This window comes from Parasteatoda tepidariorum, chromosome 8 (assembly GCF_982258835.1).
Source record: "Parasteatoda tepidariorum strain Cologne lab strain chromosome 8, Ptep-v5.0, whole genome shotgun sequence".
Taxonomy (NCBI): domain Eukaryota; kingdom Metazoa; phylum Arthropoda; class Arachnida; order Araneae; family Theridiidae; genus Parasteatoda; species Parasteatoda tepidariorum.
This window is the reverse complement of record NC_141762.1, coordinates 30513701-30535240: the sequence shown is the minus strand read 5'-3', so window position 1 is coordinate 30535240 and position 21540 is coordinate 30513701. Positions and strand designations below refer to the sequence as shown.

The following is a 21540-nucleotide window of genomic DNA, read 5'->3' as shown; positions in this document are numbered from 1 at the left end:
AAATCAATTAGGATATATGAACCTTTTTAATATTTCCATAATGGTTACAAGTCATTACATAATTTAATGACATTTCTAAATATGATTCCATAAAGATAAATGCAATAATTATTATTTTGGAGAATTTACTTTATCTTTGATTTTTATTTAGAAATTCTAAATTTAGCTTATTGTCTTTTACAGATGAAATTATGTCTTATCATATACCGTTTAATTTTTGTTAGTACAGTGTTCGAACAATGCCACGTTTTCTGCAGTGATCAGTTTTTCTTTCTTTTAACATAATAGAATGAGATGCAGATTACATTTTCCAACTATTTTTTGAATTATCTACTGCAAACCTTTGATAATATAACCAAATACTTGCTTAATCAGTACGATTTACTCTTCACATAATCAAATATTTTACAGACGACAAAAAAACACAATTTACTTTCTGGGTGAATCACTTTTTTTTTAGTGCCAAAGCTGCAATTTAAATTTTAACTTAAAAAGACAAATATTTTAGTAAATAAATAAAATTAGGCAAATAATTTTATGATTTTTTTTTCTTGTGTTAAAATAAAACACTGTTTGCTAGTAATAATTTGATTGCTAAAGAACCCATTCTACAGCAAAATAATCGTAATTGCTTACATCAAAAAAATAGACGAGATTATGCTTTGAAAGCCTAAGAACGTGAATTCCAATTGCTTATAACACAAGTTCTACAATACTGACATATTCCTTAAAAAAATTTAGATGAAAAATATGTCCTTTTTAAAGAGTATTGTGAACAAATATAGATAATTTTCATAATGGCTATTTCATTCAAGTTATTTAAAGGATTAAGAAGTTTACATCACGTGTACCAACAAAAATCTTCATATTTTTTTCATATTGACACTCAAACCTGTCGATATCAAACTTATACTAAATCTAATGAAATCAACTATACAATTCTAAATAGCAATTTATTCTTTTTTTAATTCATCTTTTACAAGGTTTAATATTTTGATATGTAGATCAAGTTTTTTTTCTTTTTTAATGTCTCTCATGTAAAACTTGAGCATGTCGGCAAAGCTGTCATCTTCATTTTGCTCTAAGCAGAATTTTTTTAAAAGTTGATCAGTGGTATCAATCCCATTTAGAATGATATCATTCCTCCTTTTCCTTTTTTTCCTTGAAGTAAGGAAGCTCTCATCATGATTTTTAGATGTACCTGGAGTACCTGTAATAAAAAAATTTATTAAAAATTAATGCCATTAACTTTGTTTTTCAAAATTATGCATTAGCTCATCTTTGTTAGATTGATTATGATCAGTGCCTGATTAAGCGTACTCGGGGGCCCTAGGCCATTCAAATTTTTGGGGCCTTTAGATTAAATTTTTTTCTATCGTATATTTTTTATTTACTCAAATATAAAAGTATTTATACATCTTTTCATGTAAGAAAGCATATTTAAAATTAAAATAAATAATAATAAATTAAATTTTACTTTATTTTGTTAAATAAGAACTAAAAAATAATCATAACATTTTGAAAAAATTTAATTACATTTTGAAACTCTCTGCTACTTGTTTAAAAAAATCTCAGCTCACTATAGTATTGCCTTCAATTTTTTCGAGCGCAAATCAAAATGACAAATTTGAACTTTAAAAACATTGATAAATTTTATAATACATAGACTATAATAATACTTATAAACAACTAAAATAAGTAATAAATAAATATGATTAACACTATGTAAGAAAATTATTGTATTCTATTAATATAAATTTAAAATTAATTTTTTTTTTAAAAATTTTTGTTTTTCTTAATATTTTTAAATTTATTTTCAAAAAATCCATTTTAAGGGGGCCCCTAATCATTGGGGGTCCCAGGCCATGGCCTAACGGGGAATCCGGCACTGATTATAATTATATAGAAACTGCAATCTGACTTATATAACTGTAGCTTTAAAATATCTTACATTAAAGAGCCCTTCTAAGTATATTGTATAAGTTATCTAAGCGATGAAATAAAATAGTCTCAAGAAATGATATAAAATATTAGACGATTCAATCGTGTAAATTGATTACAACTCTAAATCCTACTTTCTATTTGAGTGGCAATGTCCTCAGTAACCTCATCGTCTCCCATTTCTTCATCTGCCAATTGGTGAAGACTTCTCGATAACTCAAATTCCTCTTGTGGAATGTTGAAAATTTCATTTACTGACAAAACATCCGGAAGCTTTGATGCTTCCTCCACCAGTAAAGTTTTTGCTGAAAATAGAAAATTTTCATTATCTACACTTATAATAACATAATTCAAAAATTGTGTTCCCTCTTCAAATACAAGAAAAACAGCATTTTTGCAACAGCAAATTGAATTATTTTTTACAGCTTTACTTATATTCAAGACTAATAAACAATAAAAACTAAATACAAAAGCATGAAATTATGTCTGGTTTTAATATCAGTAAAAAATAGCCATAAATGTGATGAAAAAAAAATTTAAAAACTGTTTTTTTTTCTGAATTCTAAGAGATTAGTTTTAACATTTTGTGAAACAAGTATAAAATTTGTATAAATAAATGTGTATTTTTTCTAAACTAGTGCATAAGTTCTAATTTTCACTTCTCAAAAGTTGCTTACCGATACATTTAATAATACAATTTAAATGTTTGTGTTAAACAAATTTGAATATACTTACTTTCCTTTCTAATTGAAAAATAAAAACTTCTAAAACAAAAATATTGACATTTTAGAGTGTTCTAATGATTTTCCTAATTTAAAAATAAATTTTACAATTCTGATGATTGTTTCAGAATATAGGATCGCAGAGAATGTTTATTCGAAACATTCTTTGCGAAAAATATGAAAATTGTGATAGGGATTTTTTCGCTAATAAAAAACTGGACATTAATATCTTGTGAGTAAACAATGGGCTTTGAAATAAGTAATAAAAATTTTTTTTAGTTTTGCTTACTAGGAATTTCAGCTGGTTGAGAAATCGGAGAAGTCGGTTGTTCATAATTACTGTAAGTCCTGTTAAAAAAAAGTCATGTTAAATAATAGTTCTGATACCTTTTTTATGCATATAAATATATAAATTCAAAAAAAATTAAAATTCATACTCCCGCTTCTCTCTGACATGGCCATGTAAAAATGACATTGCCTTCATGTGTATCCACTCGACCTTCTTTTTTGCAGCAGTGCCACTAGGCCCTAGTTTTTTTTCTCTTACGAAGGAAGCTCTGAGACATTTCCACTTCCGTTTGGCTTCAGTTACTTTAAAATATTAAAAATAAATTGTCAAGACAAAAATGTCAAATACAGTATTCAAATGACATTTTTAAGACATCTATACAAACTTTTCACTGAAAAATTTATTCAAAAAAATAATTTTTAAAAACTAGTGATAAAACTAAAAGAGTGAATTTCATAAACAACAAGATTTTTTTTTTCTAAAAAAAGGTGAGAAAATGTATTGTAGCAGAATGTGCATGAATGAAAGTATATAACAGAAAACATCCATATTCAATGGATATACTGTTTATTTGACTTAAAAAATATCCATTAAGGGCCCTAATATAGCAGTGGAACAATTTTTTTTTCATTCATCATAAATAAACTTCCTTACAGAATACTATATATTTAGATATTTATAAAGAGTAACTTAACTATTGTTATGACAGTCAAAAATATTATTAGTATTATATTATCTTTGGAAATCAATTAAAAATACTTTCCATTAATAGGTTACATAAGACTGATTTGATTAATGAAATAAATTCAAAAATATTATACGAAATTTATTATTAAAACAAAATAAGTAATAGTAAAATTTTACTCACCATCTATGCTAAGCTTTTCAGCTATTTTCATCCACGTTTGCATCTTTTTTTCTGCGTCTCTAAAATCCGCACGGCTATAATCATATAGCCATGGGCTATTTCTTACGTAGTCGATTAATTGTTCTTCCATAATAATTCTTAACCAAATAACAATTCTTTTCTTTAATAAATCTTAACCTACTTGCCGCTTCGCTTCTTTCACGTGCGAGATCAAAACACGAGGTTTGGGAGCGAAAACTAGCAACGAATCTGATTGGCTACTAGGGTTGGCAACGGCAACAAAAGTTGACTCGTTTCCAACTCTTGAACTGGAAGCAACGGCAACACGGCAGCATGGAGAAACGGTGTTTGTGCGCCGGTGCGCAACTTTGGCAACAAGATTTCCGTTGCCGTTGCCTTCGGTGGAGATCCAGCTTTAAGGATCCAAACCCGGCCCCTCCGAGTCAGATTCTCTAACCACCAGGCTACCACAGGTCATTTGGAACTAATGCAGACTTCAAATGCTCATAAATGTCTAACAGTTTCAAACTCAAACAACAATAATTAAACTCCCTTCATGACAAAGTCGGAGATTGTCTGCTACTGTGGAAACAAGAAACAGCGCATTTCAAAGAGGGAAGCTTCTCCCTTCCCCGATTTTTTCTCTCTTTTCTGTCTTAAATATCGACCTAACACCGCTACTTGAAATAGTTAGACCTCGCAACCATCGTCACCACCATTGCTTCAGACAAATGGCGGGGGGAATTCTTTCCATAGTCATTCTATACTCAACGTAATGAAATCAAAAATAAAAAGAATATTTAGAAGAAAAACACTATGGAACCGAAAGGTTGTGAAACTTGAATTTTTCCAAACCATGTAAAATCTTGACGGGAACAACAATATGTTTAATTGTTCAGCAGTAATGTGTATTTTAAAGTTTAAATTACATTCTTGTTCATCATGAAATTCTGTTTACCCAGATGTTTTCAATTTCAATACCAATTTATAGAACCAATATATAAAATTAAAGCCTGCACGTTTAACTTTAAAATAAAACTTAAAAAGCAATTAAACATCGAGTTACAATAAATTTAATACTTAACATACATACCCTTCCTTGCAACCATCACAACCTTGGTTTGTAACAAAATTCCATAACCCAACTTTTTTACCATCCAATACTAGTTCATACAAACAACCAGCAAAGTTTCTTGCTTTTAATTCACGAGGTACCTGGAATAATATTTTATTAAAATTATAATTAATAATCTTAAAAACCAAAAATAAAACAAGTAAGCAATACTTTCTTCTCATAACTAGCAAATTAATTCCCAAAAATAATTTCTCAAAAAGTAAGGATGCCTATTACTTCAATATATATATATAGATATTGTAACTGGCAATAATTTCATTTATCTAGTAAATAGACTCTTTAGCCTTCCAAGCATTAAGCTTGAGCTTAAAGTGTGGAAAAAGGTGGGACTAATGCATAGCGGATTAAATGTAACGACTGCTCTTTAAACTTTTATGGATCATTCCATAAATGTAAGATGCTGCAAAACATATAACTTTTATAGCAAGGAATTAAAAATATTTTTTTAATTACTGAAAATTTAGAAGACAGATGATTGATTTATCAGTGCTAAGAAAGAGATTAAGAATAATTGAAATTTGGACAAAAGTTAAACTAAAAATTAAAAGTTTATACATAAAAAATAAAAATTAAACTGAGGGCCAAAAATTAAAAATTTAACTGACACATTACTGTGTTTCCTTTTAAAAAAATAATTACTTAAAGTAATAAAGTTTAAAGGATAAATAAAGAATTTATATTTACAAAAGAATTGCTTTAAAATAATACTTCTTTTTACACATATACTTATAATACAGTGTTTTCACTGCAGAGCAAGAAAGCGAGAATCTCGTATATTTTTTTCTTTTCTCGCATGAAAAAATTATTACCGCGAGAAATTCGAACATTCTATAAATCAATTTCAAAATTCGCAAATTTCTCGCATTTTGGAAACAGCTTCACATTACACCATTTAGAATAAAATCCGTTTCACTTTTCTTCCTAGAGCTTTCATTATTTTCAACATCTGCCCTGTTTCCTACGTTCCCTATCCAGTTTTGTTCAGAACCTTTTCGAAAAAAATAACACAACCACGGAACCCCTTTCAGAACACATTTCTCTGCAACCACTTGTTTACCATAGGTAAGGTTTCTTCATGTAAGACGTTCAAATTTTTTATGCACTAATGTAAGATGGACAAATACCTTGTAAAGGCAAAATCTTCTATGATGATGCACCAAAAATATTCAATGCTTTAAAAAATAGAAGAAGTTAAAAATGTATTGTAATTAAGGAAATTATTTTTTTTTCATTAGTTCTTGTGTTTTTTTAGTTTTTAGAAATCTAACTTATCTTTTTGAAATCTCACCCTGTTTTTGAGATAGGGTGAGAAATCCTCACCCATTTTTTTCAATGATGAAAACACTGAATATACAAAAAGTAAGTAATGTAAAATTGATTAATTTACGGTAATAAATATTCCAGTTGCATCATCTACAAAAATTGAACTTATACTCTACCTATATGAAATTCCAATGATACACAAAACAAGTTTGATTCATGCCTTAAATTGAAAACTCCATAAATCATAAACACACAATGCTGTTTTAATTATTAATAATTTTTAAATACATAATTTTTACTACTTTACAGTTTATTAAAAAAACTTTCTTAAAAGTTATGTAAAAGATTTTTATTTCTTTAACAAAAACTAAAAAAAAAATCTATGCTGTTATTTAATATTTAGCACACATTTTTAAAAGTTATTTTTCTTCTCAACAAATCATACATTTACATCTTAACAAAATACACATATCTTTTGTCAAAACTTTTCGAATATTTTTAGTTATTTTCTATATATTTGTACATTTAGATTGATTACTTCCATTAGAACTTAATTCTGACTCCTTAGTAATCAATTTTGCTCAAACAAATAATCAATTTTAATAACTTTTCGTGCTTTATCTAAGAAATTTTGTTAAAAGAAAAATGCATTCTTTTAGGTATTCCAAATACATATTTTTCTATGCAAGCTTACTCTGAAGCCTTTAGGTGTCCCACCAATATAAAAGAAAGAGGATGAATCCAAATCCATTTTTGAAAATCCTGGTGGAGAAGAATCAGTGACCATAAGTGGATCTTCTTTGTTAATATATAGCGTGGGTTTAACACTGAGAGTTGCAATGTTTCCAAACCTGTAAATTAGATTCAGTTAACAATTAACTCACAGCACACGTTGATTTAGTATAAAATTATTATTATGTAATCAACCCCTACTTTTACCACAAAAACACATTCCTTATTAATTTTTAACTTCTATCTGACACTTGCTAGCCAAAATGTGATTGCTAAAACTGATACTTTATAAAACTTTTTTTTAAAACTTTAAGTGGATAGTTTTTATTTTCATGCAACATAAATCAAAATAATTGTCATTGATTAACTAGGTTATAATAATGCTTCAATGTCAATTGAAATGAAATTATGCCAATTAATATTTTTATATTTTATTGTTCAACTTTTGTAATAAACAAACAATATACAAACAGTGTTGTCTGTTCAATATAAAGACTTAAGAAATAAGGAAAAGAAAAAACTCTAAATACTCTTTTTTTAAAAAAAAATTTAAAAATTATGATTTTTCATTATTTTTTGATAGCATACAATCATAGCTCAAAACCCACCCCTTGCCAACGAAAAGTAAGAGAATTTATTAATTTAAATTTGAAAGGATGCTGAAAATTATAACTTTTGTGTGTGGAATTATGAACACTATAAATCACAGTTGATTTCTGAGATAGCTATGTTTATTTTCAAATCACCTTTTAAGTATCTTCAACAAACTTTTTTAATAAAACATTTAAAATACAATTCATTAAAATAGTTGACAAAAATATTCATGCATAACTTTTAAAAAAAAAATTTATCTTATATATAACAGCAGCATTTGCTTAAATGCAAATTAATGGTTTCTATTAATATTGTTTAAAAGTTTCATTAAATCAATATTTTTACAATGACAAAATTTCTTTTAAAAGATATGTGTGTAAACTAGATTTGGACAAAACATTACTACAATTGGCTTTCTTTCTTGATTTTCTTTCAACTAAACTCGATAGCTAGCATGCACCTTTTTATAAATAAACAAAATTCATATAATTTTCAAAACTGTCTATTCTTTAATTATTATCTAAGTAAAGTTAATCTGACTGCTACACAAAAGGTCAAATTCAGGAGTAAATTCCCCTCTATAAACTTTTCATATAATAACAGAAAAAGGCAGATTTTGCTATGTGAAGAAGAATGTAGCTCTAACTTTCCAACCATTGAGCCTGAGAATAAATTGTGTTTAAATTCCTCTGTTTTGCACAACATTTCCATTGAATAAGATGAATAAAACTGGTTTAGAGCAGCAGGGAGAACTATATCTGAAAGTTCAGAAAAGACTGGGACTAATGCTCAGAAAGCATCCTGCTACAAAATACATTCCTATTAAATGACAAGGGAAAAAAGCAATTATTTGATGCAGGGAAAACTGCATCTGAATGCTCAGTAAAAGATGGAACTAACACTCAGAGGGCTTCCTGATATGCACAATTTTCGCATTGAACAGTGTGAAAAAAAGCCTGGTTGGTTTTATATAGGAATTACTGCATCTGAAAGATCAGAAAAGACTGAGACTAATGCTCAGAAAGCTTCCTGCTACAAAATACAATCCTATTGAATAACATGGGAAAAACCAGTTATTTAATGAAGGGAAAACTTCGTTTAAATTCTCATTAAAAGATGGAACTAACACTCAGGCGGCTTCCTGATATGCACTATTTTTGCATTGAACAGCATGGAAAAAACCTGTTATTTTGATACAGGAATTACTGCAGCTGAATGTTCAGAAAAGACAGGGGGATCAGAACTGCTCAGAGGGCTCCCTACTATAAAGTACATCCTCATTATATCACAAGAAAATCAGTTTTTTAATGCAGGAAAGACTGAACCAGGAAGTTCAGAAAAGGATGGGACTAATGTTACAAGAGTTAAATGCAACTTTTAATATGTATGACCGCCAGGGAGTTGAACATAGATAAAACCTCTTTAGGCTGTTATTCATAACATAATAAATTTGTCAAATGAATTGAAATTATTAAAGAACACTTATAAAAATAAATCAACAAACCTATTAATGGATATCTTGTACCACCGTTCATCTTTTAGCAGCTGAGCATCATTAGTTTCAATTGTTAACTTGTGTTGAATAACCTGAGTGCCCCCACCAGCATTCCAAATAAAGCGAATCTTACGATTCACCATTTCAACAATCATAAAGTCATCCTAATTATAAAAATGAATTGTTTAAGCATTATACAAAATAAAATAACAATTTCAATCAAGTTTTCTACATAAAACTAAATGAAAAATCTAAACATAAAGATCATAAATGGTACAATTATTTCATGCAAATTGTGATATGATATACTTATCTGAAAGCCAAATATTGATACAACATATCTTGTGTTTAGAATAAGATTTGAGTAAAGCGTTTAAAAAAAGTCAAGTAAACAAAGAAGTTTCTAATTAATATTTAGAATCTATGTTAGCAGCTATAATAGCACACATAATTATTGGTAATTTGGTATTGGTATTGGTGGTAATTTTAAGCAATTTTAATATAAAGTAGTAATTTTAAGCAATCACTAAAACTATGTAGCTCAAAATAGTAAAAAAATGTTACATGAAAATACTAAAACAGAAAGTTTTGTACATTTCTTTTAAAATAAGTGCTTAGATATATTTTATGACAATTAAAAATCAAAAAAATTAGTAGTAGTTAATGAATAGAAATTTCTAAAATAGCAAATCACAAAATTGATCTTGGTCCTTATTACGTTTAAATGTTTCTATGTAACTTAAGGAGCACAAAAATCTGGATAGAATAGTTGAAAAAAATTAATTAAAATAACAAATCTCAGAATTATGAAAGTACGAATGGACATTTTTCTTTTAAATTTACTTTTGTTTGCATGAAGGAAAAAAAATTTTCATTTCATTTGCAACTACATGCAATGAAGAGCCAAAACAACTGGTATACCTGCCTAAAGGTAGGTCCCCCGCAAGCACGCAGAAGTGCCACAACACGACATGGCATGGATTCGATCAATGTGTGAAGTAGTGCTGGAGATAATTGACACCATGAATCCTGCAGGGCTGTCCATAAACCAATGGGAGTAAGAGGGGTTGGGGATATCTTCTGAACATCACATTGCAGGGCATCCCAAATATGTTCAATAATGTTCATGTCTGGGGATTTTGGTGGCCAGCGAAAGTGTCTAAATTCAGAAGAGTGCTCTTGGATCCACTCTGTAGCAATTCTGGACGTGTGGGGTGTCGTATTATCCTGCTGAAATTGCCCAAGTCCGTTGGAATGCACAATGGAAATGAATGGGTACAGATGATCAAACAAGATTCTTACGTACCCGTCACCTGTCAGATTCTTATCTAGACGTATCAGGGGTCCTATATCACGCCAATTGCACACACTTCGTACCATCACAGAGCCTCTACCAGCTTGAATAGTCCCCTGTTGGCATGTAGGGTCCATGGATTCATGAGGTTGTCTCCATACCCGTACATGTCCATCAGCTCGAAACAACTGGAAACGAGATTCTTCAGACCAGGCAACGTGTTTCCAACCATCAACAGTCCAGTGTCAGTGTTGACGAGCCCAGGCAAGGCGTAAAGCTTTGTGTCGTGAAGTCAACAAGGGTACATGTATGGGCCTTCAGCTCCGAAAGCCCATATCGATGCATTTTCGTTGAATGGCCCAGCATTGAAATCTGCTGCAATTTGTGGAAGGGTTGCACGTCTGTCACGTTTAATGATTCTCGTCAATCGTCGTTGGTCCCGTTCTTGCATGATCTTTTCCCAACCGCAGCGATGTTGTAGATTTGATGTTTTACCGGGTTTCCGATACTCTCGGTATACTCGTGAAATGGTCGTACGTGAAAATCCAAATTTCATTGCTATCTCAGAGATGCTATGTCCCATCTCCCGTGCCCCGACTATAACACCACGTTCAAGCTCAAATCTGTATAACCTGGCATTGTAACAGCTGTAACCGATCTAAGAACTGTGCTAGACACTCGTTGTCTTATATATGCGTTGCCGCTCGCAGCGCTGTACTTTGATTGGCTCCATCTTTATTTGCATACTCATGCCTGTAATAGTTTTTTTTTTGGCTGAATAACACTGAAAAGACTAAACATTGCTTAGAAAAAGCATAAAGCATTTTTAAAAAAAGACTTACTGAGACAGAACTAGCCAAGAATAATAATAAACTATCTTTATCATCAGTTTTAATAGCATAATGAAGGACAATGGAAGAAGTAGAGGTTGGTTCGATATCTGGTCTATATGATCTAACACAAATTCCAGTAGAATCAGCACTCAGAGAAACACGGATCTGAAAAAAAATATGCAAAAAATAAAGAAAAGTTTTCTTACAACATTTTACATCTTTCTCGGTCCATCTTCGATCCTGCATTTTTCGCTTTTCTAGATGTATCATCTTGTTTTAACGGTCACATCATAAATACTATTCTTAGATTGTTAATGATACCCATTTAAATGGTTTCTGAAACTAGCAGATCTTTGAGTCTATCATTCAAAAATTCTACCAACATTTAAAAATATGAAAGTTATTTCACTTTGAGAAGAAAAATAGTAACACCTGATGCTAATAATAAAGAAAATAATAAGGATTTGTTAAAATTTAGGTAAAACGCCTTCAACAACATGATTGATGTTGAAGGTTAAAGTTCAACATCAACAACATGATTGATGTTTTTGAATTAGTTGATGAAAATGTTCAAACTTGTGGTATTGTTGTTGATTTAAGAAACGTTTTTAAAAGCTGAAGAAATATTAAGTGATAGCAATAAAGACAAAAAAGACTGAACCACAAGAAGTGAGGCAGTGAGAAAAGAGCGTATTCAAATCAAAATTTTCAAATATTTTAAATAAGTAAATATGTTTATTATATACATATTTTTCATTTAATTAAAACCTTTTATACTTATAGTGAACTTATTAAGTTTCAGTCTGTTACATTTTTATTATTGTTCATACATTTTATGTTGATGTGTGTTCATTGTTTTCCCGTATCTATCGTTCGCAATGAATAGTCACATTAGAAACATTCAATCAAGGTTCTACTGTAATAAGAAATTAGTAAAAAAATAGAAAAGAGAAAAGTTATAAGTACAATGAGTGATTAAAAAAATATAGGAGGAAAGTCTTACAAATTTTTCTTGACAACTACAAGGCTAAGTAGTTTAACTATTATATAAATGCAAGTTTAAAATTAGTAATCTGCTGTTCAAAACTAGTGATAAATATTAATGGAAAAAAAATTCTATGCCCCTTTCTTAATTAACCCTCTGAGATTTCCAAATTGATACTCTTCAAAAAAATTTCTAAAATGAACACTCTGATATTTCAAAACAGAATTTCTCTTTTTTCTTTATAATTGAATAGATACATAAAGCTTTGAAGTGACAATTCTGTATAAAATTAAGTATTAAAACAAGTATTAAGAAATTAGACAGAGCTTATGTTTCATGTATTAAAACCAGTATTATTTTTTAGTCTCTGAAAATCTCTAGAATAGATATTTTTCTAACAATTAAATCATAAATTGTTTAATGTGTGTGAGAAAATAACACTTACATTGGAAGCTTTTTGTCTTGCAAGAAGGATTTTGTTTTTTAAATTTCTAACACTGCTTTGCATTTGGTTGTTCAATGATTTCACTCGATCTACTCTGCTTTCTGCCGTACCTGCTTTTTTTATTGCAGCCTTTGTTATTTCTTTTCCAATATCAACTGAAATTAATTTAGAGATAAGTGTCACAAATAAAAAGAAGCAAATTGTTTGATAAATTGTTCAAACTATGAATCTAAAATCATATTACACAGGGTGGAAATATGAAAATTAAAAAAGAAACAAAAATATAATTTATTCTGATTCATATACTGAATGAAATAAATTATATTTCTGTTTCTTTCATTCCTAAGCATTTAACATATTGAGTAATAAAACTGGGGGAAAATTAAAGTAACAAGATAATAAGAAATAACTAAAACAATAAGTTTACTATTAATTAAACTAAAAAAAGCATTCATTAACTATATTTTAAATTAGTTTTCAAATGATCATAACTAAGACATTTTTTGTGAGTCCTTAGTTTTAAGTTTGGAAGATTTAATGTTATTTCATACAAAACATCAGAATTAAAATTGAAACATTATTCTTCGAAATGAAATCAAAATATATTTAAAAAAGTTGAAAAACATTTTTATAGAGAAATTCTCAAAATACTGTTCAATGCTTATTAGATTTTTGTTAAATTTTTGTTGGTGAATTATTAAATAACACTTTTAAATTAATCTAACAAATGTATAAAAATTCTGCACATAATTTTAAATGAATAATACTTATCTTTAACTAATCTAGTTGTTCACCTTAAATAAATTCATTTGCTTGAAATAATAAATTATCGCAATTTACTCAACTTATCCAGGGTGCATAGCCAAATCGTTCAACAAAAAATAAGCACTTTTTAAGCACCATATACATTAACAAAATGCAAAATAATTTTTCAAAACTTTACATAATTATGATAAAATAACTAGTTTCTGACAAATCTTTTTCTTGATTAATTATTTTCTTGATTCCACCATAAAAAGATGAAGAGATTTTTCGTTTCGATATGAGAGGGTAAAAAATGAAGCCTGAAATTGAGAATATCTTACAAAATGCAGCAGAATTGCACATGAGAGTGCAAGAATCTCATCAAACCCAATGCAGTAGACACACATGCGGACTCCCAAGTATTTCATCAAATATGTAACATGATTAGCGATATCATACATTACGGAACGACGGTACGCTGATTGTGGTTGAATGAATTGTGAAAACGTTGAATACAACAATGTGAAAACCACGCTTTTGCATAAAACGCAACAAAAATCGACATGATGAAAAAAAAATCTAATTTTCGAAAAATAAAATAAAGCCCATGAAAAAGCATCTTTAAGGGCTTTTAAAAAACTAAAATCGAAAATAAGCACCCTTAAGCACTTTTTAAAAACGCTACGCACCATGTTATCGTTATGAAATATTCTTTCATTTATTCTTTTCTAAGCTATCTAAATAAATAATAGTTATCAACTGGCAATGCAATTGACAAATAAATGAATATTCTTAAGAAAGGGTAAACAATGCACAAATTAATATTTAACACTTACTTGTTTTAGTGATATTAAATAATCCTGCCGTCGAACCCACACGAAGATAATTTAATCTGTCATAAAGCTCAACATTTAGCATTTCTTGCAACATATCTATTTTTCCATGCAATAATACCATTTTATCACTAATATTCCGATGTCTATCTTCAGCAGTGCGCAATTGATCAGCTATATCTGAAAAGGAAAAAAAACATTACAATCAATACTTTAAAACATATTGAAAATGCAAACTTAAAACTATATTCGTCAGGCGGGAAAAGAATTCTATCTCTTCCATGCAAACCAATTGAGAATTACATGAAAACAATTTCTTTATTTCTGAAGTAACTAATTACTATTTTTGAATATTTTTCTTTCCTTTCATTCATAGAAATGTTTTTTTTTAAAACTAGTAACTATATATTAAATTTCAAGGATGTAAGTATCTTTAAAACATTTTGAGAGAGATTTTCAAAGTTTACATTTTAAAAATACTTACAAATTCAAAATTTAATTTTTTTACTAGTTATAAAAAAGCATTTTAATGAACAAAAAATAGTCAATAATATTAATTAGTTACTTAATAAAAATATAGTGTATTGGTGTTAATATAATTCTTTACAGATTATCATGGGAAGGACTTTTCAGCATGTTAGAGACCTTTAAGATTAATTTATATGCATTTTTCAAAGTTGTAATTAAATGGACAGAGGAAAAAACGTTAATTTCTCTATGTTTTTCAGGTATAAAAAATTCTGTATAAAAGTTTTTCCTAAATAAATGCAAAATAATTAAAAAAAGAAATATATATACAGTAGGGAACCGATTATCCGAAACGATCGGGACCATCGCTATTCCGGATAACTGATTTTTCCGGTTTTCTGAATCGCTACAAAAAGATGTTTTTTTTTATTGTTAAAACCAACTAAAAAAAATTTTTTTTGGAAATAATCTTAAAAAGAAGAAAAAACGATGAAGTAATACACTATTGATTATTTCCAAAATGATGGTAAGGTAAAAATCTTTCAAAAAAGAAAGGAAAATCCTAAAATCTTATGAGGGAAAAAAAATTTTTTTTTTTTTTTAAGTGGCGGGAAAATGTATCAAATTTCGTTCCGGTTTTTTGGTTCTCCGGTTTTCTGATTTCCGGATAACGGGTTCGGTACTGTATAAATAATTGTAAAGTGAATAAAACACTCCTTAAAAAAAACTATGTATAGTTTAATCTTATAACTTCTTATCAATAAGAGCCACAAGGAATGAGAATAACTTTAAATGATTGATGATGATTTCAGTCAGGATAATATGTGCCATCTCTAACATATCACGTAGCAAAAAAAAATGCAAATAAATTATAAAAAATATTATTTACCTCTGGGTAAAACATCAATATCATCTTTAAACTCAGCTAATGATGTAACAATATGCATAATATCATCACTGATTTTCTTTATTCTTGCTTTGAATTTTTTTATGTCATCAGTTAAATCTACATACAAGAAAAATATCATCAATCAATTTATGTCTATAAAAAGTCATTAAATGCCTTAAAAATAAATAATCTTACTTTTAACTTCAATCATTCTCATTGAAGCCTGATTTGTTAGTTTACCACTTCTTTTGTGCAGAATAGTAGCTTGACTTGATATTGAGTTCTTAAAGTTTGGATCTGCCTAAATATGCAAAGTAAAGAAAAAATTTTCAAAAAATATATAATATTAATAATTTATTAAAACAAGAATAAAAATAAAAATTCTGGTTGATTGTGTAAAGCTAAGCACAGGCGGAGATAGGGGTTAAAATTTCTCATGAGGCTTATGAGTTACTATGTTCGCTTGATTTGTATGCCTAAGCTTGAAAAAGCACACCATCCAATATTATGATACTTGTTGTGTTAACAATATAACACGTTCTTTCAATTTAAACTTTAATGAAACAAATAACAAATGAACTCAGTAGACTCCACAAGCATGCTATGATGCTATTCAAAAAATAACGCGCAGCAATATTTAACACAGATATAGCCAAATAAGGAATAACACTCAACACACGGCAAACCTTACACTTTATATGTTGCATATTTACATTAATTTTTTTACATTAATTTTCTTAAATTTATTTTAGGCTCATGACTTGTTAGAATTTATAAATTACAGACAACTCTCGTGACTATTAAAATTAATGCCTAAATTTAAGCACAAATCACAACAATAAACTTCCTAGAACAGTAAGCCTGTAAACACATAGCCTCGTAACCATAGCATAAGCAAAGGGATTCACAGAAATTTTTCTGACTTTCTTGCAGTTTTAGGAAGCTTGTTATTGTTTACATTGAGGCATAATTAAATGCATCTTTCTTGAGGTAAACGAAGAAAAATATATAAAGTAGGAAGATGCGTAATCCAGTTATTCCCTACTCTTTTACCGCAGCCATTAATACTTGAAAATAAGACGGAAAACAAATATTAATGTTGAAATTACAAGTTTGAAAAGAGGCCCATAAATTATATCTACTTTTTAGCCCCTTATTTTGTAAGTTTTAAACATCAGTATAATAATACTAATTATATCACCACTAAAATGAGCTAAGAATTTTATAATAAAGATAAGAAAAAGGACAATTAAAGCAAGAAAATAAAATCCGTGAAATTTACCTCATTATATGTTCTTTGAGCATCACTAAGAGTCTTTCTAGCAGCTATGACAGCACTTTCAATATTGTCTATAATGTCTTCATAAACTTTAGCAGCCATTAATGGAAACTTAGATGCTACTTGTGCAGATTTAAAAAGGCTAAACAAATGCAAAGGAAAAGACGTGAAACCTCAAACATCATAAGTGAAATTCATTTAAAATAGTCGTAGTCAGAAATAATTAAAAGATAAATAAACCATTCAATAAAACATGCAGATAATTAAGATAATAATACATGAAATATATTAAAAATTCGTAATTACATATTTCAACATTTTGTTTAAAAAAAGTTGCAAGCATAAATAAAAAAATTCATTGCGTTAATAGTTAGATTAATAATTCACCTCATACAAAACTGATCAAAGTCAACATCAAGGCAATAATTTTCAATTCAATGATTTCTCTACATTTAAAACAAAATCTAATAACTTTTACAGCCTTTTTATTTACGTTATTTTTGTGAGTATGAAGGTAAAATCTTGCAATCAAAATTTCAAACACTTTATGACTAGATAGAGCACTCAAATATCAAATGGAGTTCTGATCCAAATAGTTTTTTTAACTCTATAATGACATAATTCATTCAAGAGTCACAAAATGAATGAGTAAAACAGTGCTGGTAGATAAGTTAGTGTTATGAACATAATAGATGTTATGAATTACACTTCTTATGAAAGCAGTTTTAGTTTTAATCCTATGTTTGAGGTACAACCTAGGATCTCAATGGAAGAAATTTGAAACCATACTGGAAACCTATCAAACAATTTTATGGCATAAAAAAATCATATTTGAATCTAGGGATTTTGTATCCTAGCTAAATTGTTAAGAAGCACATGATAGAAATATCCTATAATATAAAGAACATACTAGCAAGAAGAAATAGTCATTTTTTTATTTAATTATTAAAACTAATTAAAAAAATTCACTTAAATTTAATTCATTGAAATTTTTAAAGCAAATTTTTATTGTATTTATTGCTTTATTTTCTACATATTTCTAAGTAAAAAATGACATTTTCTGACATTGTTTAAAGCTTAAATCTCAGGAGATTAAACAAAAGACTCCTTAATCACCATTCAATCTACATATTTTAGAGTCATTTTCAAAAAAAATGTTGGGACAAAGGGTTACAAATTTATATTTAGGTAGGAAAATAAACTATTATCAAAATTTCATGGAACTTAATTATTTAAGGCATTATCAAACCCATTAAAACCAGCTTGAAGGCCTGGTGGAAATTTATAATAATCTTTTAATTCCTTTAAGTTTATTTTTTAACTGAATTTTTATACTTTATCTTACTTAGATCAGTATTGTTTTTACATATTTTGAAAATGCTTTTGTTTGCTCTTTTCTCCATCTTAATATTATTTTACAATCTCAAAAATGCAGCAATTACTAATGCAGCTAATTACTAATACAAAAATGCAGCAATTTTTAACTAAATGATTTGGGATACTAAAAAAAATGATAAGAGCAGTAGTTACATAACACTCTATACATTACGAGCATTAATTTATGAAAATTGAAATACAATTAAATATTATTGTATTATGAAAATATTCAAACAATGAATTTTATATAAAACCAAAAATATATAACCATCTTAAGGGTTATATATAACTGTAACTTAGTCCTTTTTAAATATGAATTAAAAGTTTTTAAAAAAATCACTTTTATAAACAGAAGATAATTATGCAAATAAGACTTATCATAACATACTTAGATAGATATAATGCTTGCTGTGATATATGTTCTGCATGCTCTGCTGCTGGCACAACAAACTTTTGAATATATCTTGGATTCAACCTCGCAAGAATACCTCTATGATGCTCAAGCTGCTCTGTTGCATTTTCCATAAGTGCTTGCAATGGCATAGCTTTCTATAAATAAAATAATAAATTAAAGGTACTTTTAAACTGGAAGTTTTGAAATCCTATTAAGAAATAACTGTAATTTTTAAACAGTCTGATGTTAAGAAATCACTATAATTTTTAAACGTACTGATGATAAGAAGTCGAAATGGTTTGTTTTCCTCTTTTTTGAATCCTTTGGATAAAATTTTAAATCTTTCGGGATATTTTCAGAAAACAATGCTTCATTACATCTTGTAAGCAATTCGAGACATTTAAAATAATTTATTTTAAAAATTAATTGGAACCAAGAAATGACTAGGTAGCTAATTTTTGCAAAGAATTTCATCTGAAAGTAAGGACTGAAACTAACAAATTTTAAAAGTTTTTAAAATAAATTTCATACTCCTTTGAGTTTTTTAAAGTACAAGACTTATGCCAATAATTACATAATCCAAGAAGCTTAAAAGAAATTTAATGGCAGAAACTATGATAAAAAAGATTAGTAGTAAAGCTCCTTGTCATTATGCAATATACTATTCCATACATAAGACACTTAATTAACTACTTAATTAATAATCTTAAATAAAAAGCATTTGTTTTTGATAAAAATTACTTTATGCGTGAATTTTTAAAACTTTTTAGCTACTAAAATTAAATGTTTAAAATAAGGATATTGAATAAATAATCAATTGCTCTGATTTCAAAAATAAAATAAAATACTTTACTTACTTCCAAAATAACAGAAACATTTCCTAAAAGATTTTCAGATTCAACCAACAAGTTCTCAGATACCTCTAAATTTTCTTTAGCAATATTCTTAGCTTTCTCTCCCTCAGAAATATCATTCTAAAGATAAGAGACATAATATTACTTTAAGAAAACAAAGTAAAATATATTAAAGAAAAAATATAATTAGAAACTAAACAGCTCAATATATAAAATAGTTATATTGTTAAAATATATCTCCTTTTTTGTCAAATTAATGCTAAGGTACATAAGTACGAAAAAGGAACACATAAATGTTAGGAAAATATTATTGGCATTTGCAAAAATATTTCAGTAATATTTATAAATTAGATCATACCACATGAATTAAGCAATTAAAAAAAGATCAACGTTGATGTTTTCAACTAGCATTCGCTTTAAAAAATATATAAGTGTGTTGACTAAATTAAATCACACCATTTATTTTGAGCTATTAAAAAAAAAGAAATTTAAATGCATTTATTTTTCATTTGATACACTTTACATTGTAAATGTTCAACAAACTACTAAATTTATATCAAGTTGTTTTTGCTTACAATTTAAAAACTTTAAAAACTTGAACTATTTAGTTTTAAAAAAAATCAAATATTACTTGAAATATGTAATTGTGTATGATACAGTGCACAACATAAAAAACAGATTACCCAGAACAACGTTTGATCTAATGATAGAGTTTCATGACGATTTAATGATCTAAAAAGTTTGAAGGGGTAATCTCAAATATGCTAATTAATTAGTAAAAGCAATATTTTAAGTTGCACAATCAAACACAAAAAACATACTTTCTTTGAATGAACATTCCTTTTTCTTGACCATTTTGAATATCGGACCCCCAAAATATAGTGGGTAGCTGCAGTCTAAGAAATATGGTCCCCATAGTTTGATCAAGAGAACATTCCAAAGTTAGACCCATCAATGTTAATTTCCTTTTCTATGCATTTCACTATATCCCGAGACCTTTTTTAAGCAAATTCAAAAATTTTTGCACTGAATTATAAATTTGTTTATCCAAAGATAATTCTATGCAAATTAATACTTTTGGTAAATATTTATTATTTTTTATTAATTTATTTAAAAAATGGTCGAAAAATTTTGAATTGTAAGGTATTTTTTTACATCATTTTAAAGAATGTAATTTTACGTGGCAAAGTACAAAATTTGAGCGAAATCAGAGGAATAGTTCCTGAGAAATCGAATTTTAAAAATATGGCTTCTTAAACTGTTTCGACTGCTCTTTTTACCAAACTATGGAGACCATATCTTCCAGGTTGAAGCAACCTCCTGTATTTTGGGGGGTCAGAAATTCGAATCTGTTGAAAAAAGGTATGTTTATACAGAGAAACAAAGTTTCTTGTGCCTGATTTCCTAACTTCAAATATTGTCTGCACTAATTAATTAGCATTTTTGACGTCACCCTTTAAAACCACTAAGATTGAGTCCTAGAATGAGACGATTGGATAATTAGATCAAAAGTTATTCAGGGTAGTCTGTTTTTTATTTTGTGCACTGTACTTGTTTAAAATCCTGCCAAACATTTTCTCCATAATCAAAATTACCAAAAAATGGAAACCTTGTTATAAATAAAAAATTTCACAAATAAACACGTGCCACAATTTTTTTTAATTCTATGCTCTAAAACATTAATATCAAACATTTTTTAAGAGAATAGCTTTCAATTAGCACCACACATGCTCTGGATACAATATAAAACAAAAATGGTTGACAAGATTTTACACAAGTACTTTAAGTTGTAACAGTGTTAGCAGTCAGGCGACTTTTTTTAGTTATTATGTTATAAGAATGTAAAAAATACAACGAAAAATTATTATCTTTTATTAATTACTTAAATGCGAGATACGATCATTGAAAAAAAGTAACGTGATAAAATATGGCTATAAATTAACATGAAGAATACCATGTTGAAAATCATAATAAAAAGTAAACTGAACTTTGAGTCAAATCGAAAAAGAAAGTATTCTTTTAATTTTTAATTTCTAAGAAAGTTAGAAACTATTATTATTCAAAAAGCATAGCCTCTTATAAAGTTAGAGGAATTTTAATGTAAAT

The 21540-nt window shown here is 28.0% G+C and overlaps 2 protein-coding genes across 3 annotated transcripts in view; both read right to left on the bottom strand.

Annotated features, from left to right (window-relative positions):
- Positions 1-21540, bottom strand: part of LOC107449971 (laminin subunit alpha-1) — a 198571-nt gene that overhangs the window by 20296 nt on the left and 156735 nt on the right. For both annotated transcript variants that reach the window (XM_087150090.1, XM_087150089.1), the window contains exons 41-51: positions 19438-19554; positions 18575-18735; positions 16813-16951; positions 15726-15831; positions 15531-15647; positions 14177-14353; positions 12597-12751; positions 11176-11331; positions 9049-9203; positions 6913-7069; positions 4914-5035 (exon numbers count right to left, since the gene is read on the bottom strand). In XM_087150090.1, the coding sequence (XP_087006216.1) occupies positions 4914-5035; positions 6913-7069; positions 9049-9203; positions 11176-11331; positions 12597-12751; positions 14177-14353; positions 15531-15647; positions 15726-15831; positions 16813-16951; positions 18575-18735; positions 19438-19554 (1562 nt within the window). The remainder of the gene's footprint in view (positions 1-4913; positions 5036-6912; positions 7070-9048; positions 9204-11175; positions 11332-12596; positions 12752-14176; positions 14354-15530; positions 15648-15725; positions 15832-16812; positions 16952-18574; positions 18736-19437; positions 19555-21540) is intronic.
- Positions 941-4081, bottom strand: LOC147806038 (uncharacterized). Its single transcript, XM_087150092.1, has 5 exons — positions 3821-4081; positions 3101-3254; positions 2953-3011; positions 2076-2246; positions 941-1210 (listed from the first exon to the last, which is right to left on the bottom strand). Exons 1-5 carry the CDS (start codon positions 3948-3950, stop codon positions 954-956), a joined length of 771 nt encoding a protein of 256 aa, XP_087006218.1. The 5' UTR covers positions 3951-4081; the 3' UTR covers positions 941-953.

Excerpts from the sequence above, each read along its gene's own strand:
- LOC147806038 (XM_087150092.1), bottom strand. The coding sequence starts at position 3,950 with ATGGAAGAACAATTAATCGACTACGTAAGAAATAGCCCATGGCTATAT. Across the intron at positions 3,012-3,100 it reads CATGTCAGAGAGAAGCGGGA|GACTTACAGTAATTATGAAC; the intron begins GTATGAATTTTA and ends TTTTTTTAACAG. Across the intron at positions 1,211-2,075 it reads CATTGCCACTCAAATAGAAA|GTACTCCAGGTACATCTAAA; the intron begins GTAGGATTTAGA and ends TTTTTATTACAG.